The sequence below is a fragment of the Cucurbita maxima genome, unplaced genomic scaffold, assembly GCF_002738345.1.
Source record: "Cucurbita maxima cultivar Rimu unplaced genomic scaffold, Cmax_1.0 Cma_Scf00035, whole genome shotgun sequence".
Taxonomy (NCBI): domain Eukaryota; kingdom Viridiplantae; phylum Streptophyta; class Magnoliopsida; order Cucurbitales; family Cucurbitaceae; genus Cucurbita; species Cucurbita maxima.
The window spans coordinates 411790-435115 of NW_019272051.1; the positions used below are offsets into that span (position 1 = coordinate 411790).

The following is a 23326-nucleotide window of genomic DNA, read 5'->3' on the forward strand; positions in this document are numbered from 1 at the left end:
CCTCATTGGAAAGTTAGTTGGCCGTCCTCCCACAGGACCATAAAGTCACAAAAGTTTGGGACATGCAATCTTCTATGTGTTGGTCAACTACTCGGTTAACCTACATTGTCTCACCCCGTTCAAGAGACTCCTGACCATTTATATAACATTGGGGTACGCACTACCCTAATCTCAAAGTGGAAAAGGTAGTAGTGATATTAATGATATCGTTCATACTACTTATAGTCTACTGAGCTTCCTTGATCGTCCTTAAATGTCTTGGAAGTCTACCAAGTTCTTAGATTTTCAACTATCATTTCATGGACATTTAAGACTAACTCCTCGGCTAATTCATACTTTGAGTACACACAGGTCTAAACCTCTTATTAGTGTTCACGATCCTAGAGTGCTCGATCAACTGAAAAGTGTACTAATTTGGTTTGCTCGAGACCACTTCTAGCTCATGTGTCCTAGTCTTAACTTGATTCTCTTATACATGCTTTGCTAGGGAGATTATCCTATAGATTTCGTAGAGCATAGTATACATAATTTATGCACCCGTGCAAGTTTATTAGGGAGATATCCTATCAATTACCTAACGTATTGAAGACAAACTAAAACATTCAAGCAAACAAAAAAACAACAGGAAAATAACATCCATCAATTTCCTAGAGCATAGATTACAATAACTCATCCTCCTTTCTAACACATCGAAAAGCATTTAAAACCGCCTTCATCACAAATCTCATCATAAGGATATTTTTGTAATTTTTTACATCTTAAATAGCTTACTCACCCATCTTACCCAACTCGTATTCTAGTCGTGCATATTCTCTTTCTACCTCTGTGAAAAGGGTAAAATCAACATGATCTCGGAATCTCATTCTAGGGGTATAACAATAATTTTTTATATCATATATATAATGCATTTCTCATCCAAAAATTTCCTTCTATAGTCCTAAACATGTATATTCTAACCACCTAAAGTAGGAAATGCTTGCATGCTAACAAGTTTAGCCCCAAGCGACCTTAAAAGGTAAGATGAGATCTAAACTGCCTAGGAACCCAACCGGAGAAAAACTATGAGAACTTATGAGATTGCTAGCAGCGTGAAGAGATCGATTTGACTAATCACTATTGTGTGTACAATGAAATCCACCTTAATTGGAGACAAGAGACTACATAAATAGTTAACTTGAAAAATCAATACAGTGTGTGGACTAAATCCACCGTAAGAATGGACGAAGGACTACATAAGTATATGATATAAACAATTATTACTATGGGTAGAATGAAACTCGCCTTAAGAGGGGACGAAGGACAACATAAGTAGGCAATACAATGAACTATTATGGGTAGACTATTACCCCTTAAAAAAGGTCGAGGGACTAATAAGTAGATAACATGAGGAACCACTAGGAGGTCAAGTAACTACATATGTAGATTACCTTAGAAACCACTCCTATGGTAGAATATAACCCATCTTGAGAGAGGTCGAGAAACTACATAAGTAGATTACATGATGAACCACTATTTTGTGTAGAATAAACCCATCTTGGGAGGGGACCGAAGGATTACATAAGTAAACAATATAAGAGATCTGAAAAATTCTTAAGCTAGGCCTAAATTTCTCAAAGCCCAAAGAAAAGCTCGTAGTAACTTACCAAATTAAGGATGAAAGCATACAAATAGGTTGCTTACTAGAAATTTTATAGATAGAAGTGCTTGGGAACTGTGTTGTCATATAGAGGTATCGACACAATCTAGTTTCTTATATCCCTCTCCCTTTCCACTTTGCAAAATTTTATCATATTTTTACCTTGAGTTCAAAACCTCAAAAGATTAGTCGTGAACGCACAAATCTATCAATATATTCGTAAATTTTAGTTATCAATGTCGATATTTGTAACGTGTTTTTCAAAAAGGGTCTCTTGTTTTCATAATTTTAGAAGACATAATAGAACAAATTTTCTTCATTTAATAGCCAATTCAAAAACAGCACCCTGCAAATACGTAAGGAAACTAAAATGCTTCCATGAATTTTGTTTGAGCCTTATCTACTTCTTTTACTAAACATTGCAAAAAAGAGTAAAGGAAGACTCTTACTGTCTGAGAACTCTGTTTGAGCTCAACAAGAAGTTCTCTTCTCCGGCTACCGTGGAGTGAAGCCGTCCTGCTGCCCAGCCGTTGTTTATGACTCGAACAGCGGCGCGGGCTGGATCCCCCGTCACACGGCTTTCCTCTATTCTTTCTTCAAATTCAGGCAGACCACTTGCCTTTCTTTCCCTCCTCTTTTTCCTCTCTTCATCTCGCTCCTTCCTTAGCCAACTCTCAACTGTTCTCTGAGAGTTCAAATAACGAAAAAAAAAACATTTGAAATTTGTTCGGTCTTCGAATCGACGGAAATAAGGATTCCATGTTATAAAAATTTACCATAAGAGACAATTGGCTAATCTCCTTAATTTTATCCATTGGCATGGAGATCTGCAACTTCCCATGCGACACGTAGACCTACAAAAGCAAAATAAAAGAAAAATAAAGAAACGTCAAAAGACTTGGAACGTAACGGCTTTATTTTCATCTTTGAACTTTCCCTCAAGGTTTTTAAAACCCGTCTACTAGGTGAGATTTCCACTCTTATAAAGAATGCTTCGTTTTCATCCCCAACCAATGTGGGATCTCACAATCCACTCTCTTTGGGGCCTAGCGTCTTTGGTGGCACACCACCTCATGTCCACCCCCTTTGAGGCTCTCCTCACTGGCACATCGCCCGGTGTCTGGCTCTGATACCATTTGTAACAGCCCAAACCCACCATTAGCAGATATTGTTCTCTTTGGGCTTTCCTTAAAGTTTTTAAAACGCGTCTACTATGGAGAGGTTTCCACACCCTTACAAAGAATGTTTCATTCACCTCCTCAACCGATGTGGGATCTCAAATAGAGAGAGAAGACAAACAAAAGAATTGAGCATACCATATGTGATGGCCAGTCTTCGAGACCATCAAATATATGTGTGGCGTAGATAACTGTAGCGCCACGCTCTTCACATTCCCTTCTCAAAAACTTCAAAAGGTTCGCCCTTGCCAGCACGTCAAGATCCACAGTTATCTCATCAAGAAGAAGAACCTAGAAGGAAAAGAGAACAATCAACTTCGTTTTCAAATATAAAAATATCAATATTTCACAAGAAAAAATGATAAATACCTTATATGCCTTCAGAAGACCCATGCATATTTGCACCCGTCTTCTCTGACCATCAGACACCTTGTGCATCGTCCATGATAAATCAATGACTAATATCTAAAGTGCCAAAACAAGAAAAGGAGTTGTGAGCTGACAGACTGGCATTGACATTATTTATGAGAACATTTTGTAATGGCCCAAGCCCACCACTAGCCGATGTTGTCCTCTTTGTGCTTTCCCTTTCAGGCTTCCCCTTTGGAGCGGTTACAAAGGGTATCAGAGCCAGACACCAGGCAATGTGCCAACAAGGACGCTTGGCCCTGAAGGGGGGTGGATTGTGAGATCCCACATCAATTGGATAGAGGAACGAGGGCCAGCGAGGACGCTGGGCCCTAAAAGGGGGTGAATTGTGAGATCTCACATCGATTGGAGAGGAAAACGAGTGCCAGCGAGAACGCTGGGCTCTGGAGGGGTGAATTGTGAGATCCAACATCGATTGGAGAGAGAAACAAGTGCCAACGAGGACGCTTGGCCCTGAACGGGGGGTGAATTGTGAGATCCAACATCGATTGGAGAGGGAAAAGAGTGCCAGCGAGGACGCTTGGCCCTAAAAGGGGGTGGATTGTGAGATCTCATATCAATTGGAGAGGGAAACGAGTACCAATGAGCACGCTGGCCCTGAAGGGGGTGGATTGACATCGATTAGAGAGGGGTAGGAGTGTCAACGAGAACACTGGGCCTCAAAGGAGGGTGGATGATTAGATCCCACATCAGTTGGATGGAGAGGGGAACAAAACATTCTTTATAAGAGTGTGGAAACCTCTCCCTAGCAAACGAGTTTAAAAAACCTTAAGGGGAAGCTTAAAAAGGAAAGCTCAAAGAGGACAATATCTACTCGCAGTAGCTTGGGCTGTTACACATTCATGGTACATTCAAAGCTGAGGGTAATACGAGCTAAGAAGATTAAGTTCAATACGAACAGAAGCATGAGATTATCAGACCACCTTACATTAATGAGTTCAGCTCTCCTTTGTGGATCAACCCCGCCTACTCCAAAAATTAGCTTCTCTGCAGACACAGCCATTTGAATGGGAACCTCAAATCCTGCAAAGGCCACATCTCTCCTCCACTGCAGAAAAGGGATCGTCAGCATTTTCAGTATCTTGTCTATTCACATAAGCAGATAGGAAAAAAATGAAGAACATGCAGACAAAATTTATCAGAATTTCTCAAAATCAAGCTGTTGTTGCTTCGTAAATGCAAGAAACTCGAAAAACGATTGCATAGATTTAACACTAACACAGTGTATAGAAGCAAGAACACCCTGCAATTTTCAGTTATCAGAATTTAAATGAATTCCTTCGCATTTCAGACAACAATGTTCCTATGCACAAATCATGATCAGAGAGCTACACTAAAAAAGATCCTCATGATCCACAAAACAAAAACAAAACAACAAATCTAATCCCATTCCTTGCAAATCTTTCTCATTCCAAGCAAAACAGAACACAAAAAATCATTTCTAGTTCCTCAAATCAAGAGATTTAAATCAGTCCTCTAAGGACAATGCCGTATTCACGAAATTGAAGGCAAGCAAGATCAATGACCAATAGATTCAAAAAACACAGAGAGAAACAAAGAGCAACAAGAACAAAGAAACGAAAAGAAAGGAAGAAGAAATAACAAGGATGAACCTCTCCTCCTAGATAACAAAGATCGCCAGAAACAGTCAAAGCAGTATCGTGAAACGCCGATCTTCCAAGCACACGAACCATATGAGGTTCCACCATATGCTTCCCTCCCAAAATCTTCAAGATCGTGGTCTTCCCTGTCATCAAAATTACATTTCAAAACAGTAAACAAAAATCCCCTCGATATTTGGTCCGACATTTTAAGAGATCCACAACGGGGACTCACCAGCGCCATTGGATCCGACAAGAAGGCAACGATCGCCGGCGTTGAGAGTGAGGGAGAAATCATCGATGAGGGGCTTAGAACCAGGCGGAGGATGGCCATCGATTCCAGGGTAGGTGAATCGGAGGCCGTCGATGACGATGGTGGGGTTGGAACCAGGCATCGTGGTAGGCATTTTGCAGAGTGGAGGATAGGAATTAGGAGCAGAGAAATGGAGTATAAAAGAGGGATTGAAGGAGAAGCAGTTGGATTTGAGTAATTCGGTGGGTGGGAGATGGAGAAAGAACACGAAGTGAGGCGTGGCATTGTTTCAGTCACTCGATTCTTCCACCGCAATTGCTTTTGCAGAGACGGATGGTTTTCAGGAGAAAGGGCAAAAATATTTGAAATAATCGGCCCAGCCAGGTTTCGAACCGAAGACTGTCGTTTAGTTAACACGACGTTCTAGCCAACTGAACTACTAAACCAAACTTAAATATTTTAATTTTAAAGGATATTCCATACAGTTTATTAAAATAAAATTTCAAAATCCTTATTTTAATTTTATCTATATATCTATTCCTACTCAATTACTAAAATATATTTTAAAAATTCATATAATTACATTCAAACCCTACCTTTTCCTTAAAATATTCTTAAATTTTTAAATTTTTCAATAATATCATTTAATTTAAAAAAAATTAATTAAATCAAAATTTAAATATCCTTTAATTTGAATACCAATTAATTTATAATTCATTGTAAATTAATGATGTGGCAATTTCCCACTGGTCAAAATTTATCGGTATAAAAAATATTTAATTAATAATGAATTTAAAAAAAAAATAAACTAATAGATAAAAAATTTATATTTTATATGTATTTATGAAAGAAATGGTGTTACTAATTAATACTATGATACTATGGAAAATAAATGAGTATAATTATTTAAAAAATTATACTCAATATTGAAAATAAAAAAACAAATAATTTCTATATATTAATAAATAAAAGAGCCCCTAAGTATTACATTAAAATCCTCACAAAGCACTCTAATTTACATATTAAAATTCACAATTTAATAATTAAAAAAAAGACATAAATTAACGAAACGCATATACTAAATAATACTTATATCATGATGTATAAATATATTATATGGCGCCTCCGCCCTGGATTAAGCCGCCGATGGGGCAGTATGGTAGTGAACATTGCCCGCCTCCGACAGCGCCGCCAGAAATGGTTGTTGTGCATCCGCACCGCCGTCGTCTCCTTCCTTCTTGTAGTTGAAGTCCAAGGTCTCGTCGTTGTAAATTTCCCACCATTTCTTGATCAGCATCTTTATGTCTTTCCTATCCATGTTCTCCTCTTTGCCCGTGTACCTCCATGGCTTCGACCCCTGTACAACACAACCCAAATATTAAACCAAACATATATAAATAACACTATCTCTATCTCTATTGGTACCCGAGCTTCGAAGGTGTAGTCAAAGTAATAGAGCTTCGAAGGTGTAGTATAGTGAAAACTCGCAGTACCAGAGCTTCAAACGTGTAGTCATAGTGAAGACCCATGACCTCGAAGGTGTAGATCATAGTGAAAACTCGCCGTACCAGAATTTCAAAAGTGTAGTCATAGTGAAGACCCATGACCTCGAAGGTTTGGATCATAGTGAAAATTCGTGGTACTAGAGCTTTGAAATTGTAGTCATAGTGAAGACCCATGACCTCGAAAGTGTGGATCATAGTGAAAACCTATGGTACTAGAGCTTTGAAATTGTAATCATAGTGAAGACCCATGACCTTGAAAGTGTGGATCATAGTGAAAACCTATGGTACTAAAGTCTCGAAAGTAGTCATAGTGAAGACCCATAACCTTAAAGGTGCAGATCATAGTGAATACCCGTGGAACTAGAGCTTCAAAAAGTGTAGTCATAGGGAAAACCCATGACCTCGAAGGTGTGGATCATAGTGAAAACCTATGGTACCAAAGCTTCAAAGGTGTGGATCATAGTGAAAACTCATGGTACCTGAGCTTCGAAAGTGTAATCATAGTAAAGACCCATGACCTCGAAGGTGTGGATCATAGTAAAAACTCGTGGTACCAGAGCTTAGAAAGTATAGTCATAGTGAAGACCCATGACCTAGAAGGTGTGGATCATAGTGAAGACTCGTGGTACCAGAGTTTCAAAAGTCCATGACCTCAAAGACGCAAGACTACAGTGAAGACCCATGGTACCAGAGTTTCGGAGGGGTAGTGATAGTAAAGACCCATGGTACCAGAGCTTCAAAGGTGTCATAGTGAAAACTTGTGATACCATAGCTTTAAAAGTGTAGTCACAGTATAGACCCATAACCTCAAAGATGTGGATCATAGCGAAGCGAAGACTCATGGTACTAGAGTAGGATATACTTACAGCAGCACAGTAGTGAACCACCTTCACTTTGTCGAGCTCCACATTCTTCGGGTGGCGCCATAGCATCGCCATCACAAGATTATACACAGCCGGAATTGGCCTATATTTCTCCTTAAAAAACATGTTCAAAAAGTCCTACATAAATTTAAAAATTAAAATTATTAGTATTTTTAATTATATTTAAAATTTAAAATATCAATGATAATAGACACCTGTTCGGCGAAAGGGGTGGGAGGGGTGGTATTGAGAGTGGCAAGTAGGTCATGGTAAGTACGCAAGTCGGGCTCGAACACGAGCATGCCAGCGTTGAAATACAAAGGTGGCTTGGGGCCAAAGTCCGATGGCCAATGGACCGCGTCGGGGCACTGCTGGCAGTACCCAATCGTATACTGAGCCGTATGGCTCCATGTCTTCTCGCAAAAACAGTCCATCACACCGTACAAATACGAGTCCTCCATCTCGAAAAGATGGTCTATGTTCTCGAACACTTGTATGTCCCCGTCCAAATATATCATCTTCTTAAACTCCACGAACTAGATAAAAAAAAATATATATTCCTTCAGAATTTTTTTACATAAAAAAAATACTGATCAGACTTAGGCTAAATTTAGTACCTCCCAGATCCTTAGCTTGGAGTAGTTGATGACATAGTAAGCCATCGCGAACTGGGTTTGGTTGTCTGGTGGATAAACCGGTTCGATCTCCTTGACGACACACCCTTGCCACCTCAGCAATTCCCGGTGTTCCTCCGGCACGTCCGGCAGCACAGCCACCACCAAAGGGTACTTGCTCTTGACTTTCCTCAGCCCTTTAGCCAGCCCGACCACGCCCTTCACGTAGTCACCATCGCCGGCCAAAAACGTGACGTATCCGCACCTAGCCGCTCCGCCAACACCGCTCAATTCAGGAGCCATTGCTAATGAGCTTTTTCTTTTGCTTTTGCTTGACCACAACACTTTGAAGACCGTTGATGAGAAACTTAGCGGCAGAGTGGATGGGTTTATATAGCAAAATTTAAGGGTTATTTTAATAAATTCACTATTTCTCAGAATCCGACCGTACGTGTGGCGGAGGTCGTGATCTGACGGTGGGAGGATGGGGTGTTGTGGATTTGGACGGTGGGTTTGTTTGACTGTGTGAACGTGGTATGATTGTAAATAACTCTACAATGTAAGGCTAAGTGTCATCTTTGATGTAGTTCGAAATCGACGGCTGAGATTGCGCCTATTACACTCGCGAAGCATTAAATTACGGGTGTCGTCTTTACCTTAATGCCATGCATTTGCCATGAAGCTTCCTAAAGGATAAAACATTGGTAATTTAAATTAATAAAATACATTTAAATTTTTTATTGCGATAAAAATGTTAATATTTTATTTAAAAAATATTTAAAAATACCCTTCCATTTTTAGTTGAAACAACTATTACTATATTTAATAAATATCTTCGAAATTTTAAAAGTAGCATTAACACTTTAATCTTTATTAAAAAAAAATTCTATTTACATCTCATAAATTATTTTATTTTTTTTAATTTATTATTATTATTTAAACTTTTAAAAATTTAAATGTATTTTTAAAATTTTTAAACCAGTTTAATAATAAATATATATATATATATATATATATTAAATTATTTTGAAAGTTAACCAAATATTTTTTAAAAAAATTTGAAAGATATTTAAAAAATATATATTGATAATTTCCGATAAGAGTATTTTTTTTAATTTTTTTTAGACGTAAATATAAAATTTAAAGATATTTTAATTAATTTAATTTTTTTTTAAATACAAAGGTAAAACTTTTCATTTTACACCAATTTTCTTAATTAAATTTTTAGTTTAAAAATATTCAAATAAAATATTAAATTTCTAATTTTTTTAATCTAAAATATATGTTTTCAGTTGGACTAGGTCAAACTCACAAAATATAATTTAAATTTTAAATTTTAAATTTTTAATGGGTAAATTTTGACCTGTAATTATTTTTTACCGGTGCAATTATTATTTTATTTAATATTTACAATTATTTTATTTAATTCATTAATTATCGGTTCGTGGAAACATCACGTGGACCTTAAAATAATAAATAATATCTAATTTATTAATATTGATAATAAAAATTATTAATTCTAAAAAAAGATTAAAAAGATATAAAATAAAATTGTAAGGTCAAATAATCACCGACGAAGAGAAGAGAGAGAGCCCACAGTAGTTCGAGAGTAGCGTATAATTTCTCCACGCGGAATTGCTGAAAGGACAGCCACGTCCAGAGTAGTGGACACGTGGCGGTCGTATAAACGTCATTACGATTTTGGTCCCCGGATCCTTCCTGTGGGGTCCACCGCTTTGGTATCAGCACGTACACGAATTCTCGTCCACGTGGCGTTCACACAGAGGTCGGATTTGTATTTTCTTACCCCTTTTTTTAAATTAATTTCATTCAGAGTATGGCGTCCACGTGGCCTTCGACTCACGTTCACTGTATCCGTTATCTTTAAGGTAAAAATTATTTGGAAGTATTTTTATTAATAAATCATTTTTAATATTTATATATATATATATATATATATATATATATATATTTTTTTTTTTTTTTTTTTTTTGAAATAACGTGCATGAAAGAAATCTTATCAAGGGTTATTTTCGTAATTTTTCATAAACATTTTAAACCGAAGCTTAAAAGTTGAATCATCTATTAAACACTAGTTATCTCTCGACCAATTTTGAGTTCATTTTTCGTCGAACGTTCTTTTTTGTAGGGCAGTTCTGAAAAGTTGTTCTCGACCAATTTCTTAAGGCAGTGTCTTGCACTATTCTAGCCAAGAATGGCATAGGAACAAAGAGTTTTTCAGTAGATTATTGAGAACACCGATCACAATATTTCATCCTTCTTCTACATCCATTGGAAACACATTAAAATAACATGTATGAGAGAAATCTTATCAATGGGTATTTTCGTAATTTTTCATAAACATTTTAAACTCAAGCTTAAAAGTTGAATCATCTATTAAACACGGGTTATCTCTCGACCAATTTTGAGTATGTTTTTTGTCAAACGTTCTTTTTTTTAGGGCATTTCTAAAAAGTTATTCTCGACCAGTTTTTTAGGTCAGTACCTTCACTATTCTAGCCAAGATGACGTATGAACAAGGAGTTTGTCCATCAATTACCTAGAACATAGATCACAATATCTCATCCTTCTTCTATATATATTGGAAACACATTAAAATAACATGCATGAGAGAAATCTTATCAAGGGGTATTTTCGTAATTTTCATAAACATTTTAAACCCGAGATTAAAAGTTGAATCATCTATTAAACACTGTTTATCTCTCGACCAATTTTGAGTTCGTTTTTCGTCGAACGTTCTTTCTTTTAAGTCAGTTCTAAAAAGTTATTCTCGACCAATTTTTTAGGGTAGTGCCTTGCACTATTCTAGCCAAGAATGGTGTAAGAATAGGGAGTTTGTCCATCAACTACCCGAAGCACAGATCACAATATCTCATCCTCCGTCTACACAACAGAAACCATTAAAATAATATGCATTAGAGAAATTTCATATAAGGGTATTTTCGTAGTTTTTAGAAACACGATAAGCCCAAATATAAAAATTAAATAGACACAAATCTAAAAGCTTCCTAGTTCTTGCCTAATAGTACTAAATATTATTTATTTTATACGTGATGATAACAACGGTCATTCAGTAATTTTTTTACATTCAACTGTAAAAAATTGATAGATCGATCGTGCCGATATCGCTGAATATCGGGACAAAAAGTAATTGTCGTGTAGTAAAAGTAAGATGAGGATGAGAAGGAAGGCAAATGCATCCGATATCGCGTCATCTCGTTGGTTTGTTGACACCTCTCAAGAACACTCCTATTTAACCCATTTATAAACCTCCCACGTGCCAAAACCCTAGACCCCTCTTTACTTACCTACATCACTCCAAATTATTTTTTTATTAAATACTCCGAAATAATGTTTTTTTTAATATAATATCTAACGTTAGACCTTAACAAATATGATATATGTCAATTACGACTAATATTAATTAATATCTTTTATTAAATATTAATTAATAAAATATCATTTTATTTTATTTTTATCTAATGGTATAAAAGAACAAAAAATAAAAACACAATTATTAAATCTTTATGGTTTTTGTTTTTTTAATTGAAATAAAAATAATTACTTTAAAAAATAAAAAAATAAAATCAAATATTTTATGTCCCTTTAATTAGTAACAAGAATAATAAAATTGCCTCCTCAAATTAAGGACAAGAAAAGTGGTCAAAGAATGAATATATTTAAGTATTGGTTTGGAGGGGAACGAAACATCCTTTATAAACGTGTAGAAATTTTTTTCTAGCAGAGGCCCAACCAATAGTCATATGCTATGAGTCGTCGTTGTTACTCTCTTACTTGCATATATAACGTCTCTTTTAAAATCTCTCTCTGCCTCGTTTTCTAAGAGAATCGAGCATACTTTGTTTGGCCGTAGGCAACGTAAGAATGAATTGACTTAGCGTACTTGTCGTTGGAAAGTGAGTGTCGTACAATCGCAAGTCCGCTGTCATCAAGAGTGCAATTGTGACAAGAATGTGACTAGAGAAGACTCCAAAGGAGTCGAGCCACCTTTAGGACATGGTCATGGTCATGAGTTTATAATCAAAGAATACACTCTCCATTTGTATGAGGCCTTTTGAGGAACCCCCAGATCAAATTTGTAACTTAACCCGACTCTAAATTAGTTTTTTTTTTTTTTTTTGTGGAATTTCCTTAAAAGAAAAAGAGAGATGACCTAGAATAATGTCTTTATTTATTTATTTATTTATTTATTTTAATAAAGTAAAAGAACAATATATGATTCTAAATCTTACCAAAAAAGAAGGTTAAATTCCTATTAAAAGTAACCCATTTGATTAAAGTAGGGTAAGTGATGACGTCATTTGATTCTTTTCCATATTTAAAATTTTTATTTTACTTTTAATTATAACAACTATAAAATGACCTACTACCACGTACAGATAAGAGACTAACGAAGACACGATAAAAATATTAGATTAGGATTTTATATGTTTATTTTAAATATTTATTTTACCATCGCTAATTTAAAATCAATTTTTGTCGGAAAAAATAAAAAAAAATTAAATAATGAATTAAAAATTCATTTCGATAAAATATTTTATAATGTTTCATACGTCATTTAATTAAAAATAATTTAAAATGTCACCATCATTATTTTATTATCCAACTTTAAATAAGAGATGAACACGTGACAGAAAAAATGGTTGGAGTTAGTAAAAGTCTATGATGTTTTGTTGTAGCAAATAGACAGTTCATGTCTTCACTGATGACGAGATAGATGGAGATTCGGGATGATTTGTAAATTAATATATATTTGATTAAATGACATATGAAACATTATAAAACATTTTATCGAAATGAATTTTTAATTCATTATTTAATTTTTTTTTTATTTTTTCAGACAAAAATTGATTTTAAATTAGCGATGGTAAAATAAATATTTAAAATAAACATATAAAATCCTAATCTAATATTTAAAATAGAATAATTATGTCGGTTAGAAAAAAAAAAGAATTTATATTATTTTGCATTAAATTAACCAAATACTTTAACTTATTTTTTATTTTATTAAAAAAGCAAAATTTAAAACTCTTTTTGGTTGGGAATTTGGATTCAAACCGACCAAAGTTTCGTTATGGATAAGGTTGTTTGATTTTAATATGTTTTCTTTTCGGAGGAAAATAGAATAATTTCCTTCTTCCCACTTCTTGGAAGGTACCTAACTTACCTAACCCCCAACTGTATTTTGCCATTTGGCTCCTCTCCATTAACTCGAAATAGGGTTACAACATAGAATAATTAATATAACATATATGGTAAAAAAATAATTAAAAAAATCCGAACAAACCAATCTAAGCCAACTCAAGAATAGAGAGTTGGGTTGACTTGAGTGGGCTGTGAACTCTATTTGGGTTATTTGAGTTACACCAACTTGAAGTTTCAGATTAATACAAGAGATTTCATTTAACCAACTCAACCCAACCCAACTCGTACACTAGAGGTGTACATGGTTCAAGTTGGGTTGGGTTGAAATTTTTTTTGACTCAACCCAGAAGTTCGGTTTGGTTGGATTGGTAACCCAATCTAACCTGAAACTTTTCACGACCCAACCCAACCCAAAATTGATGAAGTAACAAAAATACATTAATAGATCATGAAATTAAATAAATAATAAAAATGATTAGTTTAAAGGTATCATATATAACAAAAATAAAAAATATATAAAAATATTTTAACTGAATATAACGAAAATAAACCAAACCGATTCAATTCGGGTTCAAAAAAATGAACCCATCCCTATCCGAAATGCTAATCCAATCTAACTCAACCCTTATATTTGGGTTGAGTTGGTCCAAGTTGTCGGGTTGAATGTACAACCCTACCGAATACACATCTTATCAGAATTTCGTTTCAGGTCAATATCTAAAAAGAAATCAATATATTAATTTCAATATAAAATTTTAAGCAAACCAACAAATCATAATATTTCTTCTTTATTTGTATTTTTCTCGTGTTTGATAATAATTTTAATTTAAAAAAACTTAGAATTTACCAACTTTTTTAGGTTTGTTTGTCACTTCTAAAAATTTTTACGACATCGACGTGCTCGACAATACTATCCAACATTGGGCTCGATATGCCTAAAAGCTAGAAAAATATGAACAAATTGCTAGCCACTTGATGAAACTAGAGCAAAAACTCAAACAAATCTCCACATACATACAAATTTAAATTGATATCTCGACCCGAGATCCGTCGATAAACCTGTGTAGATCGGGTAGAAGACGAGCTAAAACAGCCATGAAAAAAAACGAAAGAGAACGACGCCTCAAGCTTGAAGAACCAGGCTCTTGCCAAGGATTATGTCATCGGTTGAGAAATCAGCCTCTTTCCTAAAAGTGCCTCGGCCAAAGTCCAAGTTGTAGGAGTCGGTAAGTCCTTCGACCAAATCGAACTCGGGTTTCCACCCGAGCACACTCTTCGCTTTCTCAACCGACGCAAAAAAATGCTGCATTACATTATATATCAATACGAACAGTGCTATTTCGAGCAATCAGAATCATCGAACTTATCATTACGTTGACGAGATTACCTGATCACGGAAAGGGAATGACTTCTTTTTTCCGAAGTCGAACTCCTTGGGGTTATAGTGGACGATCTCGGGCTCGGGAAAGCCTCCAGCCTGCGAAGTGAGCCAGTTTAGATGTTAGCTCTACAATGAATTACCATGGTGTCCTGAATATGTCTCCAAGAAAGTACCTTTGCACAAGCTTTGGCTAACCCATCAAATGTCACATATTTTTCACCAGAGATATTGAATACTTGCTGGCTTGCCTTTCCATTACCAAGAACTTGAACAAAAGCAGTTGCCAAATCCTGCAGTCGTAAAAAACGTTCAATCATTTACTCGATTTCGATTCCTAAACAATTCACACTACGACCGTGAATGCTTTCTAGGACCGATATTGTAACAGTTCAAGTCTACCGTTAGTAGATATTGTCCTCTTTGGGCAAGGTTTTTAAAACGTGTGATATCCCACATTTGTTAGGGAGGAGAACAAACCACCATTTATAAGGGTGTGGAAACCTTTCCCTAGTAGACGCGTTTTAAAGCTTTGAGGGGAAGCCCGAAAGGAAAAACCTAAAGAGGACAATATCTTTTAGTGGAGGATCTGGGTCGTTACAAATGGTATCTGTTTTAAAGCTTTGTCAGTAAGGACGCTAGGCCTCAAAGGGGGGTGGATTTGGCGGGGTCCAACATCGATTGGAGGAAGGAAAGAGTGCCAGCGAGGGCGCTGGGCCCCGAAGAGGGGTGGATTGTGAGAGTCCCACATTGGTTGGAGAAGAGAACGAAACACCCTTTATAAGGGTGTGGAAACCTACCCCTAGAAGATGCGTTTTAAAGCCTTGAGGGAAAGACCAAAGAAGACAATATATGCTAGTGTTGGATCTGGGACGTTACAACGTGCCTACTATGGAAAAGTTTTGTAACAGCCCAAGCCCAAGCCCACCGCTAGCAGATATTGTCCTCTTCGGGCTTTCCCTCTCAGGCTTCCCTTCAAGGCTTTAAAACACGTCTTCTAGGGAAAGGTTTTCACACCCTTACCCTTATAATGGGTGTTTCGTTACAACGTGTCTACTATGGAAAAGTTTTGTAACAGCCCAAGCCTAAGCCCAAGCCCACCGCTAGCAGATATTGTCCTCTTCGGGCTTTCCCTCTCGGGCTTCCCCTCAAGGCTTTAAAACACGTCTTCTAGGGAAAGGTTTTCACACCCTTACCCTTATAATGTGGGATCTCACAGTTACAACAGACTTACGGTTTGTTTTTGTTGCATAACTAGTACATAGTAGCACAAACCTTGACGTGACCGAGTTGTGTAATTTGAATGCCCGAGTTGGGTATCGGAATGGGACGACCGGCTTTCAACCGGTGGAAGAACCATTCCTCCACAGGGTTGTAGTTCAATGGTCCATAGATGTAGACAGGTCTTATAGATGTCCAGTTAACATCCTTCGATGCCAATAAGCTTTCCGTCTCGAGCTTTCCCTTGTGTCGACTCTTTGGATCGACTGCATCTACCTATGATATGAAAGCAAAGTCGAGGTGAAGCTTTGAGTGAACCATTTATTTGGTATTTGACAAAGAAAGTAAACTGAAAGGTACCTCAAAGTGAGGTAGGAGATCAGATTTGAGGTAGACACCCGCTGAAGAACAGTATATAAACCTGAGAATAATTAGATACATCACATTCCATGCTATGTTTTGTTATGAACCCTAATGTTTGGACTAGCTTAGATATATTGTCCCCTTCGGCCCGTTACGTATCGCCGTCAGCCTCATGGTTTTAAAAAGAGTCTGCTAGAGAGAGGTTTCCACAGCCTTATAAGGAATGTTTTGTTCCACTCTCCAACTGATGTGAGATCTCACAATCTACCCCCTTGGGGGCCAGCATCCTCGCTGGCACACTGCCTAGTGTCTAGCTCTTATGCCATTTGTAACAGTCCCAAACTCACCTCTAGTAGATATTGGCTGCTTTAGCTGTTACGTATCGCCATCAGCCTCACGGTTTTAAAACGCGTCTACAAGGGAGAGGTTTCCATACCCTTATAAGGAATGCTTCGTTCCTCTCTCCAACGATGTGGGATCTCAAAATCCACTCCCCTTGGGGGCCTAACGTCCTCACTGGCATGCTGCCCAGTGTCTAGCTCTGATACTATTTGTAACAACCCAAACCCACCCTAGTAGATATTGTACGCTTTGGCCCATTACGTATCGTCGTCAACCTCACAGTTTTAAAACGAGTCTGTTAGGGAGAGACTTCCACACCCTTATAAAGAATGTTTCGTTTCCCTCTCTAACCAATGTGAGATCTCACAATTCACCCCCCTTGAGGGCTAGCGTCCTCGCTGGCACACTACCCAGTGTATTGTTCTAATACCATTTGTAACCGCCCAAGCCCACAACAATATTGTCCCCTTCAGCCAGTTACGTATCGTCGTCAACCTCACAGTTTAAAAACACGTATGCTTGGGAGAGGTTTCCACACCCTTATAAGGAATGCTTCATTCCCCTCTCCAACCCCAACCGTGCAATATAAGAATGAGTTAGGAAAACTTATAGAACATTTAATATTTCAACCAGATGATCACCATGATTTGAACATATGACCTCGAAGCATATAAAAGTAACAATATCAGCAACTAACACCAATTACTATGAAAAGAAAGTGGATATCATTTAGGGAATCTTACTGCTCTAGCTTAGGCAATGCATCTAAAATTGGTTCAACTTCAACTGCTTCTCGCCCTGAAATCAAGCAGTAGTGAGTATCAGGGTGAAAAACTTCAAACCAAAACAGATCAATCCAGAATCATACACACCATTTATGTCGTAAACGACATCGAACCCTGCAGCCGAGAGGCTCGATTTCACGAAATCAAAGTCTTTTCTGTCTCCCTTCAAATGTAGAACCTGGAACATATGAATCAAACAAAACCATTAAACCACATTTCTTGAGCTACCGAATTATAAGGCTTTAAATTGTAACGACTCAGGGCCACCGCTAGTAGATATTGTTTTCTTTAGGCTTTCTCTTTCGGGCTTCCCCTCAAGGTTTTTAAAACGTGTCTAGGGAGAGGTTTTCATACCCTTATAAAGGGTGTTTCGTTCTCCTCCTCAACCAATGTGGGATATCACAATCCACCCCTTTAGGGCCCAGCGTCCTCGCTGGAGCTCGTTCCTTTTTCCAATTAATGTGGGACCCCCACCAAATCCACCCCCTTCGGGCCCAGCATCCTTACTAGCACACCGCCTCGTGTCTACTCCCTTCGGGGAACAACCTCCTCGCTGACACATTGCCCAGTGTCTGGCTCTGATACCATTTGTAATGGCCCAGACCCACCGCTAGCAGATATTGTCCTCTTTGAGTTTTCCCTTTCGGGCTTCCCCTCAAGGTTTTTAAAACGCGTCTAGGGAGAGGTTTTCACATCCATATAAAGAGTGTGTCTAGGGAGAGGTTTTCACACCCATATAAAGAGTGTTTCGTTTTCCTCCCCAACCAATGTGGGATATCACAATCCACCTCCTTTAGGGCCCAGCGTCCTCACTGACACTCGTTCATTTTTCCAATCGATATAGGACCACACCCTTATAAAGGGTGTTTCGTTCTCCTCCCCAACCAATATGAGATATTACAATCCACCCTCTTTAGGGCCCAGCGTCCTTACTGACGCTCGTTTCTTTTTCCAATGGATGTAGGACCCCACTAAATCCACCTCCTTTCTGGGCCAGCGTCCTTACTGGCACACCATCTCATGTTTACCCCTTTTAGGGAACCGCCTCTTTGCTGACACATTGCTCTGGCTCTGATACCATTTGTAATGGCCCAGGCCCACCGCTAGCAGATATTGTCCTCTTTGAGTTTTTCCTTTCAAGCTTCCCCTCAAGATTTTTAAAACGCGTCTAGGGAGAGGTTTCTACACCCTTATAAAGAGTATTTTGTTCTCCTCCCCAACCAATGTGGGATATCACAATCCACCTCTTTCAGGGTCCAGCGTCCTCATTGACACTCATTCCTTTTTTCCAATCGATGTAGGACCCCCACCAAATCTACCTCCCTTCGGGGCCAGCATCCTTACTAGCACACCGCCTCATGTCTACCCCCTTTGGGGAATAGCCTCCTCACTGTCACATTACTCCCCTCAAGGTTTTTAAAACGCAAATGCTAGGGAGAGGTTTCCACCCTCTTATAAAGGGTATTTCGTTCTCCTCCTCAACCAATATGGGATATCACAATTCACCCCCCCTTCAAGGCCCAACGTCCTCGTTGGCGCTCGTTCCTTTTTCCAATTGATGTGGGATCCCACCAAATCCACCCCCTTCGAGGCCCAGCATCCTTACTGGCATACCGCTTCATGTCTACCCGTTTTGGGGAACAGCCTCCTCGCTAGCACATTACTCCCCTCAAGGTTTTTAAAACGCATCTGCTAGGGAGAGATTTCCACACCCTTACAAAGAGTGTTTCGTTCTCCTCCCCAACCAACGTGGGATATCACATGAATGAAAGCTTAGAAGACCTTGGATTTAAAATCAGCATAATCTGCATCTGACTCGCCGGGCAATTGTTGCGTTACGGGCGCTTTTCCTCTTGTAAACAAAGTCACCTGCCACAATTAACAAGCTCTATGAATCTTTCTAATGAGAATCTGTAGCTAGCAAGCAAAGCAAGAAGAAGGAGAATGGCAAAACCTGATGGCCCTCTTTGACAAGAAGTCTAGACAAGAATATACCAATGAATCTGGTGCCACCCATTACAAGGATGTTCTTCTTGGCAATTGCTGTAACATGTAATGCTCCTTTTGGCTGCATAACCTTCCTCTTATACTGCAATCCAGACCAAACCCAATTGATAACACATATAAATCATCAACGACTTAAGCTTCCTAACATAGTGTAGTTTAACTCGGTTTCAGAGCAAAAAGATGTTAAGAGCACACAACAATGCACACTCGAATTACCGTCTTTCACTACAGGCTTCATATCCCAACAAAAGACACAGGTACATAATAAAAAACTTGAATTAGATTCGATTCTCCTCTCCCTGACTGTAATGGCCCAAGCTCACCACTAGCAGATATTATCTATGGGTTTTTTCTTTCAAGATTCCCCTCTAAGGTTTTTAAAACGCGTTTGCTAGGGAGAGGTTTCCACACCCTTATATAGGGTGTTTCATTCTCCCCTCCAACTGATGTGAGATCTTACAATCCACCCCTCTTCAGGGCCCAGCGTCCTCACTAGCACTCGTTCCTTTCTCCAATCGATGTGGGACCCCTACCAAATCCACCCCCTTCGAGCCAACGTCCATATTGGCACACCGCCTCCTCACTGGCACATCGCGCTTTCGTTCTTCACCCCAACCGATGTGGGATCTTACAATCCACCCCCTTCAGGGCAGGAGGTACATCGCGCTTTCGTTCTCCACCCCAACCAATGTGGGATCTTACAATCCACCCCCTTCAAGGCCCAACGTCCTCGTTGGCACTAGTTCCTTTCTCCAATCGATGTGGAATCCCCACCAAATCCACCCCCTTCGAGCCAGCGTCCATATTGGCACACCGCCTCCTCACTGGCACATCGAGCAGTATTTGGTTTTGATACTGATCAGAAGCATCTAGCAGCATCACACCAGTCGAAAGAGTTGAGCCACTAATCTAAGGGCTGGGGAACTTGGTAGAAGCTATTTGCCGTTTCCGCCTTTGATGGCTTCACAATAACTCCCCCTACCCCTATCTCCAATGAGAAATGAGTCTTTTCCCTCCAAAATCCGAATCAATATCCATTTATGGGGACACCCAAATCAATGTCCAGTGATTTTGATGCTTTAACAACAAAACTCATCAAGGATTTCCAGTTTGAATCAAAATTCAAGAGTAAAAAATGATGCCCAGATTAGAAAAATGAACAAGGAAAGAGTAAGAGAAAGGGACCTGAACTTGGGCGTGGAGTCTGGCGCCATGGAAGTCAGAAAGAGAAGAAGGAAGAACAGAGAATGAAGGCGATTTTTGGTGGTGAGCAGCCATTGGGTTTGCCATGATACCCATTTGGAAACCCTGTGTTCTTGCTGTTTGGTGGTGGGATTAAAAGGGTAATGGATTTGAAGGGATGTTCTTGTGAAGGCATGGCTTCTGTTTCTCTGGCTGGATTTCGTTCCAATGTTTTGAGGATAAGACTATGATTTGCCTCCACCTCTCATTCAACTTCAACCCATTGCCCTGCCCGGTACCACTCATCAAGTCATCAGCACCACACAGAGATCCAACCTTGGTTACCCTTACCCACCGAGCTATGAGCCCATGACTCTCTTTCTACTTTCTTTCTAATTTCTTTCTAATATTAGGTTATACGTTGGTTGATTGGGGAGGAGAATGAAACACACCGTTTGTAAAGGTGCGAAAACTTTTTCTTAGTAGACACGCTTTAAAGCTTAGAGAGGAAGCTCGAAAGGGAAAGCCCAAAGAGAACAATATCTGTTAGCGGTGGGCTTCAATTATTACAAATAGTATCGAAACCAAACACTGGACTATGTGCCAGCGAAGAGGCTGTTTCCCGAAGGAGTAGACACAAGGCAGTGTGCCAATAAGAACGTTGGGCCCTGAAGGGTTGGATTGTGAGAGTCCCCCAGAGGTGAACAAAATACCCTTCATATAAAGGGTGTGGAAACCTAGTAAAGACACTGGGTCCGAAGGGAGTGGACGGTGAGAATTCCACATTGGCTAGGAAGGAGAACAAAACACCATTTATATAAAGAGTGTGGAAACCGAGTAAAGACGCTGGGCCAGGGGGTGGATTGTGAGAGTCCCACATTGGTTGGGGAGGAGAATAAAATACCCTTCATATAAAGGGTGTGGAAACCCAGTAAGGACGCTGGGCCCCGAAGGGGGTGGATTGTGAGAGTTCCACAGTGGTGGGGGAGGAGAACAAAACACCTATAAAACACTCTTTACGTAGAGCTCAAAGAGAACAATATCTGCTAGCGGTGAGCTTAGGCGGTTAGAGAAATAATTTAAGAAGACCATTTATGCCAATGATTTATAAATCTGAGATAAGAGACTTTTCGAGACCATTCGAAGTGTTGTTAGCTCAGGATGCCTTAGGCGAGACATCAAGTATACGTATCATTACCGATTAACCAATTTCTAGATGCTAGAGTAGATCCTATAGAGATTTCACTTCCTCGTGAATTTATCTTGAATTGAGATTTTTGGTATAGGATAACGAACTTGAAACGTAGAGCCCGAGTAGCTGGCAAGCGAGTGGTTAGTGGCTAATAGTGCCCTAGTTGATGACATTTCTCTTTGTGGATGGCACTCGAGGAACCATGGGGCACTCTAGAAAAAGAAATAGGGGATCTAAGCCTTTTTTGGGAATAAAATTTTCTAAATGAACTAGAGCCAATTTGAATTGATCTTGTAAGAAATTCACGACAAAATGAATCCCGGTCTCAAATCTCCTCTTTCCTTCACTCTCAAACACGAGATAAATAGGTTTATTTAATAGCTCTTTGATTGAATTTGATTATGCTCGCCTCCACCTAGACAAAAAAATTGAGCGTGAGGAGCGAAAAGTTGCTTGCTTTACTCAATTATAAATAATTGGGGCGTTAGCCGTAAGTGAGGGGTAGATCTTCTCCCAATTACATTTGGCAATAGAATAGGGCAGCTTGCTCTAACCAAGACTCCACTTTTGCTCCTGATCGATGTTGGGTCGGGGTTTAGTGAACCAATTGGTCGCTCCTCTCCTCTACAGTTGAGCTGCTCCACTCCTCTCCTTTACAGTCTCTCTATTGTGGTAGTAAAGGAAGAACACGAGGAGTGAAGTCGAATTTAAAGACTTTCACAAGCCTTTTTCACGTGTTACGGTAGGTCAAAAAGATATGTTTCTTTATGATACTCGAGTAGAAGATGAGTGTATGAATAAACCGATATCACGTTTTATTAGGCATTTATTTGAAGAAGTTTTTTTTCGTTCAATGTAAAATAACATTTTAGTGAAATTTATAATTATATTAGTTGAATTATCGTTAAATATTATTAAATGAATCATTAATAAATCATCTACTTTTTTATTTTAAATTTTAAGTTTAAAAATATTAAAATAGAAAATAAAAATTACCATAACGATAAATTTGACAAAATTAAAAATCAATAAAATAAATAAAATATTATTATTATTGACATTAAAATTTCAATAATAATAATAATAATAATAATAATTTTTTTTATGCACAATAATAATAATAAATTGATTAAGAAATTTAAAAAAGAAAAGGAGAAAGAAAAAGAAAAAAACTTAAATTAAATGAAGACGTGAGTTTTTTTCTTTGTTTCCGTGCTGCTTCAATTTTCCTCGGCGAGCGCGTAGCGACGGAGGGAGCGGCGTTTACTCCTCATTTCCGCATCTCCAAACGCAAATTCAACCCATACCAGCAAGAAAAAATTGTGCAAAATCTCCCAGTTTCCCGATCATGGATCCGAACCAGGTAAAATTCGCTAGTTTCAACTTTTTTAGATCTTCCTCATCTTTAATTTCTTTAATTATCATCTTTACATGCTTATAAATGTTGTTAATCTTCTGGTTAAGGCATTTTCGTTTCCTTGCCCCTGTTGAATGCTAGATCTAATCGAAAATTTCCGTCTGGAGCTACAGTGGTGGTTTTTTTTTTTTTTTTTTTTTTTTTTTTTTTTTTTTTTTTTTTTTTTTTTTTTT

At 38.2% G+C, this 23326-nt stretch overlaps 4 protein-coding genes across 4 annotated transcripts in view; 1 reads left to right on the forward strand and 3 right to left on the reverse strand.

Annotated features, from left to right (window-relative positions):
- Positions 1–1934: 1934 nt before the first annotated feature.
- LOC111467898 (ABC transporter I family member 20) lies at positions 1935–5427 on the reverse strand. Its single transcript, XM_023112986.1, has 7 exons — positions 5080–5427; positions 4857–4990; positions 4172–4291; positions 3184–3279; positions 2953–3105; positions 2413–2490; positions 1935–2321 (listed from the first exon to the last, which is right to left on the reverse strand). Exons 1-7 carry the CDS (start codon positions 5249–5251, stop codon positions 2082–2084), a joined length of 993 nt encoding a protein of 330 aa, XP_022968754.1. The 5' UTR covers positions 5252–5427; the 3' UTR covers positions 1935–2081.
- Positions 5428–6057: 630 nt separating this feature from the next.
- Positions 6058–8424, reverse strand: LOC111467902 (galactinol synthase 2-like). Its single transcript, XM_023112992.1, has 4 exons — positions 8083–8424; positions 7681–8001; positions 7469–7603; positions 6058–6454 (listed from the first exon to the last, which is right to left on the reverse strand). The coding sequence occupies exons 1-4, from the start codon at positions 8380–8382 to the stop codon at positions 6233–6235; spliced, it is 978 nt and encodes a 325-aa protein (XP_022968760.1). The 5' UTR covers positions 8383–8424; the 3' UTR covers positions 6058–6232.
- Positions 8425–14209: 5785 nt separating this feature from the next.
- On the reverse strand, positions 14210–20743 carry LOC111467888 (chloroplast stem-loop binding protein of 41 kDa b, chloroplastic). Its single transcript, XM_023112977.1, has 10 exons — positions 20548–20743; positions 19310–19444; positions 19138–19224; positions 17443–17533; positions 17314–17368; positions 16226–16286; positions 15920–16141; positions 14821–14937; positions 14654–14743; positions 14210–14569 (listed from the first exon to the last, which is right to left on the reverse strand). Exons 1-10 carry the CDS (start codon positions 20659–20661, stop codon positions 14390–14392), a joined length of 1152 nt encoding a protein of 383 aa, XP_022968745.1. The 5' UTR covers positions 20662–20743; the 3' UTR covers positions 14210–14389.
- Positions 20744–22909: 2166 nt separating this feature from the next.
- Positions 22910–23326, forward strand: part of LOC111467929 (Golgi apparatus membrane protein-like protein ECHIDNA) — a 5543-nt gene continuing 5126 nt past the window's right edge. The window contains exon 1 of the mRNA XM_023113032.1: positions 22910–23099. Coding sequence (XP_022968800.1) covers positions 23085–23099 — 15 coding nt within the window. The 5' untranslated portion in view covers positions 22910–23084. The remainder of the gene's footprint in view (positions 23100–23326) is intronic.